We start from the raw sequence: 12,826 nt of genomic DNA, 5'->3' as shown, positions 1-12,826 counted from the left end.
TTCTTATTCTCACAAAAATATTTCATCAAATATTAGACATCAAATTCAAATCAATTTTACAAAAAATTAATATTAAATGCATCGTAATATATCTTTGATTTTGAAAATATGAATATGACCCATTTGTAGCCGTTGCCAAAACACTTTTTTCAAATTACAGTTTTGTCCTCGAAGAATATAAATATAATAGTTTCAATAATTATACGTCATATGCCGTACGTTGTTTGCCAGCCTCGATTTTGTGCAGTATTTATATTTATATTTCTATTTCTATTATTATTATTATTATTATTATTATTATTATAAAATATTAAAAAAAAAATAAAAAATTAAAGGGCATGTGAATGATGATCTATGGCAACATGGAATGGAAGGAGAATATACAGACACATATATATAGATTAAGATTGGATCGCAAATCAACAATATGCTCCTATCTCTCTTTTCACGTGCCACCTCTGCAATGCTCAATTCCATTAAAATTTCAAGAACATCTTGCAAATTGACAAATTACAAAACATGATATAATGTTGAAAAGGGCATCACAAAATCATATAAAACATCTTTTTTTTTTAAATATGGGAGCCATGGTAAATGGATTTTACACCCTCATACCATTCCATTCTATAGTCCCCATTGATCTGATCTGAATCTGTTGATGCAGATTGATTTTCGAAACTGTATAACGATTCAAAGACTAACTCTATCCAAGCTCTGCTTCCATCTTAAGTATAATAAGCCATAACTCAACCACTGCCAAAATTATCTTGCAAGTTCTTGTTACTTAAAACTTGACCCGCAAGACGGGGAAAAACACTTACCATACTTAGAGATGTGGAGGTTCTTCTGTTCAATGTTCAAGACTTTTTACCCTTGTTTCTTATTTTCGAAAGATTTCTCCGAGAGATACCTGTGATGCAAAAAAGAATATCAATAAATAATGAAAATAATATCTGACTAATTTGTGAAAAGAGGAAGCACAAAGTGTACTGAGAAAATACATTTTCTAGGATAAGGAAGAACCGACTGATTATAAACTTAAACATGCTCCGCCAAACAAGTTGATTCAGGCCAGCTCTCATGGCATTCGTACTTGGTCTTTAACCAAAAACATTACTTTCACTCATAATAAAACTAAGTGCTCTATTAAATGGCACAAGCATGGTGGCGGAATATTGTGCAAGAACCTAATCAAATCACCTTGCACACTTCACATAGAAGTATCAAACATTCATAGTTTCATAAAAAATATACAAAACAAACAGATAATGAAGTATCTAAACTGAATGACAAATGCATTCTCAACTCATATATTGATATTTGAGCGTAATTTAGAAATTAACATATAGTTTCCTACAAAGACACTAGTAAAGAAAACTATTTCAGCATTCAGATTACAAAGTACTGTTACAAATATATACCGGTCACTAGATGAATTGTGAAATAGTAGCAAACAGTTAAAAGAAACCTAATCATAGTTGAACACAGATTCCCTTGGTATTTTAACTTTCGTAAGCTAAAAAATACAAAAACATAAGATATTGTGATAAGATACTAGTAAAGATGATATATATGATCACAGTAATCAGCGCATGTTAAGAACCAAGCAACTCACTTTCCGGTGTAAAACCCTGCAGAGTACCAAGCATTCAGAACCACACCAAGATCTGTCGCAGGCTCAGTGCATTTAGCCAAGTCACCTATAAAAATCGAACTGTTACAACAGTAATCTCAATAAACTACTCATGTACATTACTGCTACCAGCAAATGATCTAAATTTTCTAATCATCAGCTTCATGAATCATGAATGTGCCATGTTATCTAAATAACGAGCAGCTGTTAACTATATTGTTCCATTTCTTTGTAGTTTGTACAATGAAATGCAATGCTATTTTTTTCTATAACATTTCACTTCCTCTGGTTCCTGCTTTTCTATATTGAGAAGACAAGAACAGGGTTTAGAATTTTTTATTTTATTTTTCTATTTAATCTATGCAGAACTAACTAAATTGTAAAACATTATGCACACAATATTCGTTCTATCCTATCTAAAGATGCTACTTAATAATGACACAAGGGGGCTCTAATCTTTTGAGAATCAGGAAACCCTACCTCATAAAGACTGGAAAGAACAATAATGTGTGCAGAAAAATTTCAAATGAAAACCGAGATGGTTATCTAACCTTGACTCGCAGAAGAATGAGGAATACTTGAAGTTTCCAGTTTCAATGAAGATAGTGCAGTTTTGGCTGCAGCCATTGCAGTTTGTACATAATTATGATCTGGAGCAGGGATGGAGTTCCTTTTCTCATCATGTTTGAAAAAACCATGACAACTTTCGTCAGTACAAGGGCCACCCAGACATGTATTGGGTAATGAATTGCATGGAGCAACCCAATTTTCACAGCCATACGAACAATTACAAGCGACAGTGCTATAAGGTTGAGGGACATAAGCTTCTTGATGCTGATCAGGATTTTGAGAATAGCAATTGTTATATTGGTTAAGCTGCTCAAGAATCCTCTGCCTCTGATCTTCAATCTCATAATATTTGTTCAACAACTGATTGTACTCTTCTTGATCGTTGGAATTCAATGCTGCCTCATTTTGAATATTTGTATCAGAAGTGATGGTATGGTTCCCTGGAGGATAGGATCCCACAGAAGGATATTTACTGATGGAAGAGAGTCCTGTCTGACCATTTGAAGTACCCACATGATCTGTGGAAAAAGTCAATTCCCGAGGATGGTTTTCCTTGATTTTGTTAAGCTCGACAGTCTCTTCAATTTTAGCTGTAGTTTCCGGAGCGTCAAACACTTTATCATCATTCTGTATGTTCCTTCATCAATTAAGGAGAAGTTCGTATAAATGAGGCAATCTATAGTTTCTTTCAAACTACATTTTAAATTAATGAGTATGCTTCTGTTGGTTTCGAATGTCGGCATTTGCAAATTACAAGGGCAAATAAAAACATAAAAAGCAAAGCATAGGATATAAACGTACAGAAATAAGAATAACAACAGATTCATTGTTATGATCGATATAGCTAATACTTAAACCATCAAGTCACTTGAACAAATATCATAAAATTACTCCCGAATTCCTAAACAATCATCCCCTTGGTTGGATTATATACATCCCTATTTGCTCTTTCCTTTCAATTTCCATTGACATGGTAGGTGAGGTTGCAGAACATTACTATCGACTCTGCACATTTTCAAATCCTAAGTAAAGGCTGACTTTGTTATTCCTACTAAGGTATGTTCAACAAATAATTCATTTTCAAATTCCAAAGGCAGGTTTTCTCTACAGAACACTGTAATATTCCATTTCTTCTACAGTTACTTAAAAACTGCGCTGCAACACCCTAGTCATTATCAACTCCTCTTCAACTATCTGAAACCCAAACTACAAAAGCAAATAGTCGAAATTAAATCACACCACACCATTCAGAGATTCATAGAGCAGAGAATTTTACTCAATATTGGAGCCGCCAAATTGCTTGCTTTGAGTATCAACTTCAGTAGCCTGCAATTCTTCCTCTACCTTATTATCTTCCACTTTCCCGTTGCTCGACGCTTCAATCCCATGCATCGTCTGTACAAGGAGTCGAATTGGTCCAAACAACATCAAATAGAAGGCATATGCCTAACAATAACCTAAAACTTACCTTGTATTTGGAAATGGCACTGGTGAACGCATTGATGAGAGCAGAATCGTCCCACAAATCTCCCTCTTTCCCCATTTTCGCGCTCTCAAACGCTGAAGCGGAAAACCCTTTTCAGTACTCTTCCAGAAGAAACGATAAATGAATATTACATGATTAATAGAGGCCCATTATTACTGGGTCTCATATCCATATGGGCCTATAAATTGGCCCATAAATTTGAACTCGGCCAATATTCCATTTGCCCAAGCACCAACGAACACTAAACATGTGTGTGATTAATCCAATGCAGCTTATTATATACTCCCTCACTCCCAAGTAAATAATGTATTCGTAGTCAGTAAAAATTAAGAGTAAATGACTTTTTTTGCCTTTATGAATATATTAGTGTAAAAAATAGTGGCAATTGTATAATAATAATGAAAAAATAGGGATAGTTTGATCATGATATGGTTATTTATGAAAATAAGACTATTGTTTTGGAACGAACAAAAATGATAAACAAGACTATTATATTTGTACAAATTGAGTATATTATTCATAATGACCAAACTCCTCGATATAAATATTTTATTTCATCTCAAAAACTATACCATATCAAAATAATAGTATTTATTAACAAATAATGACCAAATTATCCGGCATCGGAAACGAATACTAGAAAATGTAATTTGTTGGTTCACCGATCATCAGATTACTAAGATAAAACGGACAAAGAGTAAAAATACACAAAAAAATATTATTGGTCGGCTCTCATACATAAATAAATAAATGATTTGTATTTTTATAAGTTTAAACTTTCAGATGAAACAAATATTCACATCATCTAATATAGTATTATTATAGTCAAAAAATCCTATAACTAAATGATGAGACATCCCTCTTTCAAGATTAGATTTTGAATTCAATCCTGAATGGACGCGTGTATACATATGTGGGTGAAAAAAAAAAAAAACTATGTATACTTCGGACAGCAACGAGACAAGAGGAAAAAAGCAACAAAATCGCCTAATTAACAACGCCCCGGTTATGAACTGGATAATGACAACCGCGGCGACCAACAAACCCAGGAAAGAAACAGAAACAGAAACAGAAACAGCATGCAAGAAACAAATTAAGATTCTGCAATTTGTCACGTAATGCTGTAATTACAAACGAATTCTTTGTCTGTATGTTGATACATTTTGTTTGTTTCAATTAGATACCCGAATCTAATCTTGTAATGGGCGCGGAATAATAACCATCAAGAGGTAGCATATTACAAAATGCGTGGTTCCACAGTGGTCGCTACTATAGTACTCCAAAAAAATAAATAATAATAATAATAATAAATAAAAATATTTTACATTAGACTAAGTCCTCTGTTGTATGTAAGATCAAGAAACAAGGGAAATTTTTAAATTTATGATCTCAAAGTCACAGGGTTAGTCACAAGTCCACTCTGTTGGGACTTTTGTTCCACGGATATATAAATTAATGATGTGTTTTTCAAGTAGTACGAGCTTTTGATTGTTATGCAATTTTATTATTTATAAAAATTTAAAAAAATATATAATCAAATACCAGATGTTCTATTTCTATATTATATTAAAAATTAATTTTACTTTTAAAATCAAATAGTATTTATTTACTATATGACATCGTACAATTATTATATCTCAATTTTTGGACGGTGGCTGCAGTGCTGAATTTAACATTGTCTTGTGTTATTAGGCAAACACATAATATTACTACAAATAGCACACTGAATATGTTAATATAATACGAATACAACACGTGTTATAGTCTCACCAGTACACAATATTACTAAAGACAACACATTGTATATGGTAATATAATACAAATACAACATATTAATACACAACAATAGATTTTAGCACATGTTATACTTGTATACAATACACTTGTTCTTATTAAAAAACAACACATATATTTATTATACACAGCATATGTTGTGTTGTGTGTAATATTAATGTGTGTTGTTTGTATATATAAGCGTTCAAAATTCAAATCTTAACCAAACAAACTCTAAAAGTCGGGAAGCAACCTGGAAAACATCGATCCAGACACATATTCACAAAACATAAAGAAAACAATCCAAATTACATAAGCTGGATATCACATCTGTAGAAAATCCAAATACATATGAGCAATAATTAATGAAGAACAGTAAATTGGAGGACGAAACTCCAACGAAGAGGACAAAACAACATCACAGACTCGCCACCGTAATCATCGACTTGTCCGAAACCGACAACTTCATCAAATTCAACCTAGCTCATCCTTATAAGTAAACCTCAGGTCTTCTCTGCACAGAATAAAAAAAAAAAAAAAAAAAAAACCCTAAATCAATTAATTAATTAGATTATGGATCTGTCTGTGGAGTGCTCCGGCAAGCGCGCGTTCTCGCCGGCGGCGGCGACCAAATCTGTGAAGAGACGGCGGCGACGATCCCCGTCGGTGTTAGCTCTTGGCTATGGCGATCAACAGCCATCGCCATTTCAGCTGGACCCCATACCTTCCTCTTCCCCTACTGCTACTACAACCACCAAGAGGAGTTCGAGGTTTAGGGGAGTTAGCAGGTACATACAGTATACATACATATATATATACGTACATTTATGACTTAATTGATGTATCGTGTATATATATATATATATATTGTCGGGTTTTAGAATAACCTGGTGAATATAAAATTATACAGGCATAGGTGGACAGGGCGATTTGAAGCTCATTTATGGGATAAAGGGACTTGGAATCCAACACAGAAGAAGAAAGGGAAACAAGGTGCCCTAATTAATTCATTCTTTGTATATTTTGGAATATTAGTATTTTATATATATATATAATAAAAGAATTGAATCTACAACTTCACTTTTATGGATGTTTTGTAACCTAATTAAATTATATCGATACTTTATTGTGTAGAAAAAATAAACAAATATATTGATTTCGGACTAATTAAAATAAAAAATAGATAGATTGATTTTGAACAAAGTGAATATATATATACACACGCGGACGACGATTATGGTATTAGTTTTAATTAATCAAAGTTGATAATATACGAAATCTAAATTGACGGTACATGATGTATAAACCGAAAATACAAAATATATAGTAACATAAGACAAATATAATATATAAAATTACGATATGTGATAATAATTCATATATTAAATACTACAGCTGATTTCAATAATATATGAATAAAATAGAGAATATACAATAATATATTTGTTTCTTAAAAATGTGCCTTCTATTCTTTTTTGTATGTATTTTTAAAATGTATTCATATTTCTTTGTTAAATAAAAATTTGTATTATTTTTTTACTATAAAAAATAAAATATTCATATTAAAACGTCAAAAAATATAAGCATATTTTTTTAAAAAAAACAGGAAGAGTACATAATAACAATTTACACAACAAATGTTATATTAACACAGTTCATCTACTAACAATTTATTTTTCATGTACTGAATTGTAATTGGCGATGGATCGTGTCTTGTTTGGTTGCGTGGAGCAGTATATCTTGGTGAGTTCGTATCAACAACTCAATAGATTCCCAATCACAAAACACAAACAAACAAAGTAATTAAAAATTAATTATATAATAACGATAATAATAATATTAGGAGCATACGATGAAGAAGAAGCTGCTGCAAGAGCATACGATTTGGCTGCAATCAAGTACTGGGGAACTTCAACCTACTCTAACTTTCCGGTACGTATTATCATCATCATCGTCGTCATCGTCGTTGTTTCATTTAATTTAATTTTCATTTACTTATAACTAATTTTTTATGAGCTAAATAATTAGCTTTTTTAATTTAATTAATTTTAATAACTTAATTTAATGTTTGTTTATTGATCCTAGATTTCTGACTACGATAAAGAGATCGAAATCATGCAGACTGTAACCAAGGAAGAATACTTGGCTTCTCTAAGACGGTAAAAAATTACATCTCTACAAAAAAAATTTAGTCTTTTATCGCGGTAAAAATTTGCAACAGTTTATTATCTTAATTCAATTATTTCTTGTTTCCAGTAGAAGTAGTGGCTTTGCAAGAGGTGTCTCCAAGTATAGAGGTGTTGCAAGGTAGTTTTACATTCATTTGATACGTGGTTTAGAGCTTTATTTAATTTTATTTTTAGAATTTTAATATAATATTTTGTGAGATAAAATATATTATTTTCATAAAATATTACGGTGATTACGTAGTAAAAAAAATAACGCAAAAAACCAATAATGATCATATTTTTTTATTGTTTGGACTTTTAAGGCATCATCACAACGGAAGATGGGAGGCGAGGATCGGGCGGGTATTTGGGAACAAATATCTCTACCTCGGAACCTATGGTGAGCAGTAATGCAAAAAAAAGAAAAAAAAAAAAATTAGTCTGAATACAAAAGTTTAATTTTATTATTTGATATGATATTTAAAAAATAAAAAATAATTGAACCGAAAAAAAAAATAACACTTGTAAGCTCAAATTACCCGTGTCTTCTTACATTAGGTACTCAAGAAGAAGCTGCCCATGCCTACGACATTGCAGCAATCGAATACCGGGGGATCAACGCTGTGACAAACTTCGACTTAAGCACCTACATTAGGTGGCTAAGGCCAACAACCGGTGACGATCATCATCGCAAACCCTCGCCACAAGGATATGAATTAGGGTTAAGTTTCGACAACAACAACGCCACGATGAATATGCATTTACCCGATTCGACCTACAAAAGTCTCATAAATTCCCCTAAATCCAACTCCTACGCCGTAAGCAATCCCGCCATTTCTCAAAAACACGAAATCATCGAGAGGAAAAACCCTCTTAGCCCTTGCAATACCCCGTCCGCGTTAGGGCTTCTCCTCCGGTCCTCGTTGTACAAAGAAATGGTTGAAAAGACCACAACTTGCCGCGTCAAAGATGAGGAGAATGATGAGAAGCCCCGACAAGATGGCGCATTCACGCTCTATCGTGAAAACGATGACATGATCAGAGGCGAAACCAAAATAAACAGTTCAATATTGTATGATCATCAATCTGAAGAGAATTTCTGGAATGAGTGCAATAATAATACAGTATGAAAATTTAGATAAATTATACTCCTTCTGTCCTAGATAAATATACTCTTTCGGGTTTTGATTATATTAAAAGATATTTTACTGGTTAGTGAAAGTATGTAAGATAATTTTAACATTTTTATCTTTGTATATATGTAATTGTATTTTCGTAATTTATATAGAAGTTAGAGTTATTTTGGTATATATGAATGTGTTATTGCTTTTATTATAATAAGAAAGCAATTAAAGAAGACAATATTAATGAAAATCCCTATGCATTTTTACGTTGTATCACGTACTCTTCTATCTGTTTGTAAGAGTCATATTTACTTTTTACGTTGTATTTAACATTAAAAATATTTTTATATTTGTATAGTTTTTTTATGTAAGACACTAATGAAAGTATTTTTATAATTATTTTTTTAATTTATACTATATTTTGCTATAATAATTAATTTTCAAATATAACATGAAAAAAATTAAATAAAACTCTCAACGAAAACTCACTGCAAATCAATCACATATAGCGCCCACCAACAAAATTTGTATGTTGCCATCGAACAAAATTTCAATCTAAACTGTGAACTTTAAAATTGCAGACATAATTTTTTAGCTTCCAATCTGTCTACTCGATTCTTCTTCTACTATAAAGACAATCAAATGTTAAAAAAAAAAAAAAGTTTGTTTTATGATTCTAACTAACGTGTTCTTACTAGAACCTCTTCCTTCCTTGCTTGCTCTGTTCTGTCTTGTTCTGCTCAACAGTCCAGTATAATTTTCTAGAAACGAGGATTTTCTCAACGTTCAATGGCCCTGATTCGTGGTCGTATATCTGGCTCTCCCATCTCATCTTGTCCGCGACACTTCTTATTTTGACAAGGAGCTCGACATTGTCCCGGAAAATCACTTTCCCCTCCGGCCGGAGGATTCTATCCATCTCTAGTAAAATGTCCGTCATTTCGCACCTTCACAAACATAAATCGTTAATAACGGGTGCACTTGTCCCATTTTAGTCACGGATGTGTATGCTAAATACTGCCCGTGATTTTTTTTTCAATATAATAATTGAATGATGTGATATAAAGTAAAATAAGTGACAGATAGTATTACTTGTCTTGGTATAAAGTGAAAACCCCGTCGGCGTGGATGAGATCATAAGTCCGTGGATAAGTCGAGAACGCCTCGCACCAATCCATGTACGTGCCAATAAGGCCGCGCTCGTATATCACTCCCAACGTGTCGGGATACGCGGTTGAAGGAACAACATTCATGACCCAAACCGGGAACTTGATAAGCGCGGCCGCAAATCCTCCAAGCCTCACGTTCATGTCCATCACATTCCTATACATGCCTCGCGACAACTCATTGACGATACTCTTGTAATACGTTACTCGTTTCTTCCAAAGCTCATTGTCCTCTTTGTACTTTTGTTCCGTGACGCCCTCGACTAAGCCATTGGAAATCCGTGGAGGAATTGCGAATGCTCGGTCGGGCCATTTCCTTATCGCCCCACCGGCTACCTCATCGGAGCTACTCACATCGGGTAGCGGCGTGATGCATGGCTCCAGTTCTTTATACCTTATATGATCGACATAGGGACAAATGAAAACGAATCGTATTAGTAACTATGGTACATATGAATAGTTAGTAACTTCATATACGATCAAGAGTGATGACATACCAAGCCATATCAGGGTTACTCGATGAACACATCGGCGGCTTAGAGTACGTCTCCTTAAGCCTAAGGCATTCTTTGTGGTTTAGGGGCTTTTGCCATATGGCCAAATCTCCCCTTTCGATCACTTTTGTCCAACAAAGCCTTTTCGCGGTTTCTTCGATTTTGTCTTGCTCTTGTTTCAAGTCCTCTTCGGTTCTCTCCCAACCTTTCCAATATGTTTTCCAACGGATCGGTGGACCCGAGAGTATCCAGTAGCCTCCGGGTCGGAGGATCCTATCGACTTCGGTCAGATACAAGCCATCTACAGAATAACAATCGAAGACAGAGTTCAGTGAAAAAATAGATAAATAGATGGAGAATATATCTTGCGATACTCATAGATGTCTAAGTCTAACCATATTCAAACCAAGGGATTAAACAACGGGAACAATGCGCCATATCAAACGCCCTCGAAGGATACGGCAACCTCCGTGATCCCAAAATCCCGATCATTGCCGGCACGCCTCGTTCAAGCGCAAACCACACTTGCGCCTCGTGCGTGTCGCGTGGTGCAAAGGACATCGCTATGATGTCGCGCTTTAATAGGTACGCTCCCCAACTCGCTACCTAAAAAAATCAGAATATAATAAGTAAAACTTCATATGAACGCACACGTGCTAGTTACTGGTTACGTGTGCGTCCCTTTATTTGAGGAATCAACTATGGATTAGATATAAAACTATTTTTAAAATTTTGAAAATATTGGCAATTTATATGTAGAGGGGTGGGTGGAATCCGCGGTCATTTTTTACCCCACATCCGGTGTCGACGGCGGTGCGAATGCTTCCGTTAGTAATGGAAATAAGGGCATTGATATCATCGATATAAGCATCGGCGCCGCGGGGGAACATGGTGCCGCCGCCGGGGAATCGGAATCGCTCGCCTTCGACCTGAATCCAATTCTGAACGGCCTTTTCGATACTGAGCTCCTTATGAGGAATATTGGCGTACCACGCATAGTCGCGGCTCTGCGGCCACTTAAATGGCCGCTTGTACCCCGGCGGCGCCGGAATCAGACACCGGAGGAGCTCCTCCTTGGCGGGGCAATGCCGCTCCCGGTACTGCAACATCGTCCGGTTGAATTTCCGGCCCCTCTCCCGATCCTCGCACGGCGTGTACTCGCTGTACGACATGTCGCACGCCGGGAACGATTCCGAGCTGTTGTCGGAGGCATTGACGACGACCCCTTCGCCGGAGTCTGACGTGGATGCCGCCGGCGAAGCGTCGGTGGGGTTGGTCGGAGCGGGATCGACGGCGGCGGAGGCGGCGGCGTCGTTGGTGCAGGCGACTTTGGTGAGATCGGGCTGGGCGGAGAGGGCGGTGGTCCGGCCGTGCCAAGCTCCGATGACGTAGAAGATGACGCAGAGGCCGCTGACGGCGAGGATTAAGGTGAGGCGCTGTTTGGTTAGGTCGAGGTGGAAGGGCTTCGGCGTGGCGCCATAATCCCTCGCCATTGATGAAATTAATATGATGATTAAGGTTGCAGAGATGTATTATTAATTAATTAATTAATTAATGTGATGGGAGGAAGACGAAGACGATGAGTTATATGTATTGTTGAAGGATCATAACGGTACGGAGCAGCGCAGGGAGTATCATCTTTTTATTTATTTATTTGTTATTTATTTATTTGAATTTTCTTCTTCTTTTTTTGAGAGTGTACGGACGGAAGGGCATTAAAAGGGAAGAAGTGGTGGCGACTATTTTTAAGGGCGTCCTCCATTGTCGCCCCTCCCCACCGTTATCTGTTTCACTCGATGGGTTTGTCTTAATTTAGACTGTAGTAACACGTCAACGCCCGTACATCTTTATTTGGAAATTTTATTTAGATGGTCAACGCCGTTTTAGTAAGAAATTTTTTATATTACTCTTCCATCCCAAAAAAAAAAAAAAATTGTGTCAGCAATACAAATATATTGAATTTTAGAAAAAATATAATCAATGAATAATTAAAATTAAGGGTATGTTTATTTTTGATAGATTTTGAAAATTTTTAATTTGAATTTGAAATTAAAATAATGTATAAAAACTGCAATGTCAGATACTAGAAATTTGGTTACGGTGACTAAAGAAGAAATCTCTAAAATTAATAAAATTATAAATTTAAAATGTATATTTATTTTTTTAAAAAAATTATATTATATTTGAACTCATAATCTCTGGGAGTGAACATTGGTCAGTTCAAACCGAAAAAATTTAAAATTTTTTAGGTTTGAATTGTTTGGTTTGAACTATTCAGTTAATTGGTTCAGTTCGATCCAAAACTGAATTTATAAATTTCGGTTTTTGTTGAGTTATGATTTTTAATTTTTTTATTTTGATTAACTGAAAAATTGAACTTTTAAAAATAATAAAAATTTATAGATTAATAAA

At 34.9% G+C, this 12,826-nt stretch overlaps 3 protein-coding genes across 3 annotated transcripts; 1 reads left to right on the top strand and 2 right to left on the bottom strand.

The window, feature by feature from the left end:
* Nucleotides 1-399: 399 nt before the first annotated feature.
* On the bottom strand, nt 400-3,789 carry LOC127261376 (uncharacterized). Its single transcript, XM_051289707.1, has 5 exons — nt 3,672-3,789; nt 3,480-3,598; nt 2,185-2,840; nt 1,616-1,700; nt 400-910 (listed from the first exon to the last, which is right to left on the bottom strand). The coding sequence occupies exons 1-5, from the start codon at nt 3,744-3,746 to the stop codon at nt 868-870; spliced, it is 978 nt and encodes a 325-aa protein (XP_051145664.1). The 5' UTR covers nt 3,747-3,789; the 3' UTR covers nt 400-867.
* Nucleotides 3,790-6,011: 2,222 nt separating this feature from the next.
* LOC127260467 (AP2-like ethylene-responsive transcription factor At1g79700) lies at nt 6,012-8,760 on the top strand. Its single transcript, XM_051288200.1, has 8 exons — nt 6,012-6,250; nt 6,373-6,455; nt 7,197-7,205; nt 7,306-7,394; nt 7,548-7,621; nt 7,719-7,769; nt 7,954-8,030; nt 8,189-8,760. Exons 1-8 carry the CDS (start codon nt 6,036-6,038, stop codon nt 8,758-8,760), a joined length of 1,170 nt encoding a protein of 389 aa, XP_051144157.1. The 5' UTR covers nt 6,012-6,035.
* A 688-nt stretch (nt 8,761-9,448) lies between these two features.
* Nucleotides 9,449-11,907, bottom strand: LOC127260466 (probable methyltransferase PMT18). Its single transcript, XM_051288199.1, has 5 exons — nt 11,206-11,907; nt 10,810-11,020; nt 10,418-10,715; nt 9,847-10,314; nt 9,449-9,701 (listed from the first exon to the last, which is right to left on the bottom strand). The coding sequence occupies exons 1-5, from the start codon at nt 11,905-11,907 to the stop codon at nt 9,449-9,451; spliced, it is 1,932 nt and encodes a 643-aa protein (XP_051144156.1).
* Nucleotides 11,908-12,826: the final 919 nt, after the last annotated feature.

Source organism: Andrographis paniculata, unplaced genomic scaffold (genome assembly GCF_009805555.1).
Source record: "Andrographis paniculata isolate CXL003 unplaced genomic scaffold, ASM980555v1 Contig62END, whole genome shotgun sequence".
NCBI lineage: Eukaryota > Viridiplantae > Streptophyta > Magnoliopsida > Lamiales > Acanthaceae > Andrographis > Andrographis paniculata.
The sequence above is the reverse complement of the archived record's forward strand: the minus strand, read 5'-3'. Positions and strand labels throughout refer to the sequence as shown.

Excerpts from the sequence above, each read along its gene's own strand:
- LOC127260466 (XM_051288199.1), bottom strand. The coding sequence starts at position 11,907 with ATGGCGAGGGATTATGGCGCCACGCCGAAGCCCTTCCACCTCGACCTA. Across the intron at positions 11,021-11,205 it reads CCGTCGACACCGGATGTGGG|GTAGCGAGTTGGGGAGCGTA; the intron begins GTAAAAAATGAC and ends TGATTTTTTTAG. Across the intron at positions 9,702-9,846 it reads TTCACTTTATACCAAGACAA|GTGCGAAATGACGGACATTT; the intron begins GTAATACTATCT and ends ATGTTTGTGAAG.
- LOC127260467 (XM_051288200.1), top strand. The coding sequence starts at position 6,036 with ATGGATCTGTCTGTGGAGTGCTCCGGCAAGCGCGCGTTCTCGCCGGCG. Across the intron at positions 7,770-7,953 it reads AAGTATAGAGGTGTTGCAAG|GCATCATCACAACGGAAGAT; the intron begins GTAGTTTTACAT and ends TGGACTTTTAAG. Across the intron at positions 8,031-8,188 it reads TCTCTACCTCGGAACCTATG|GTACTCAAGAAGAAGCTGCC; the intron begins GTGAGCAGTAAT and ends TTCTTACATTAG.
- LOC127261376 (XM_051289707.1), bottom strand. The coding sequence starts at position 3,746 with ATGGGGAAAGAGGGAGATTTGTGGGACGATTCTGCTCTCATCAATGCG. Across the intron at positions 3,599-3,671 it reads GTGCCATTTCCAAATACAAG|ACGATGCATGGGATTGAAGC; the intron begins GTAAGTTTTAGG and ends CTCCTTGTACAG. Across the intron at positions 2,841-3,479 it reads TTTGGCGGCTCCAATATTGA|GAACATACAGAATGATGATA; the intron begins GTAAAATTCTCT and ends TAATTGATGAAG.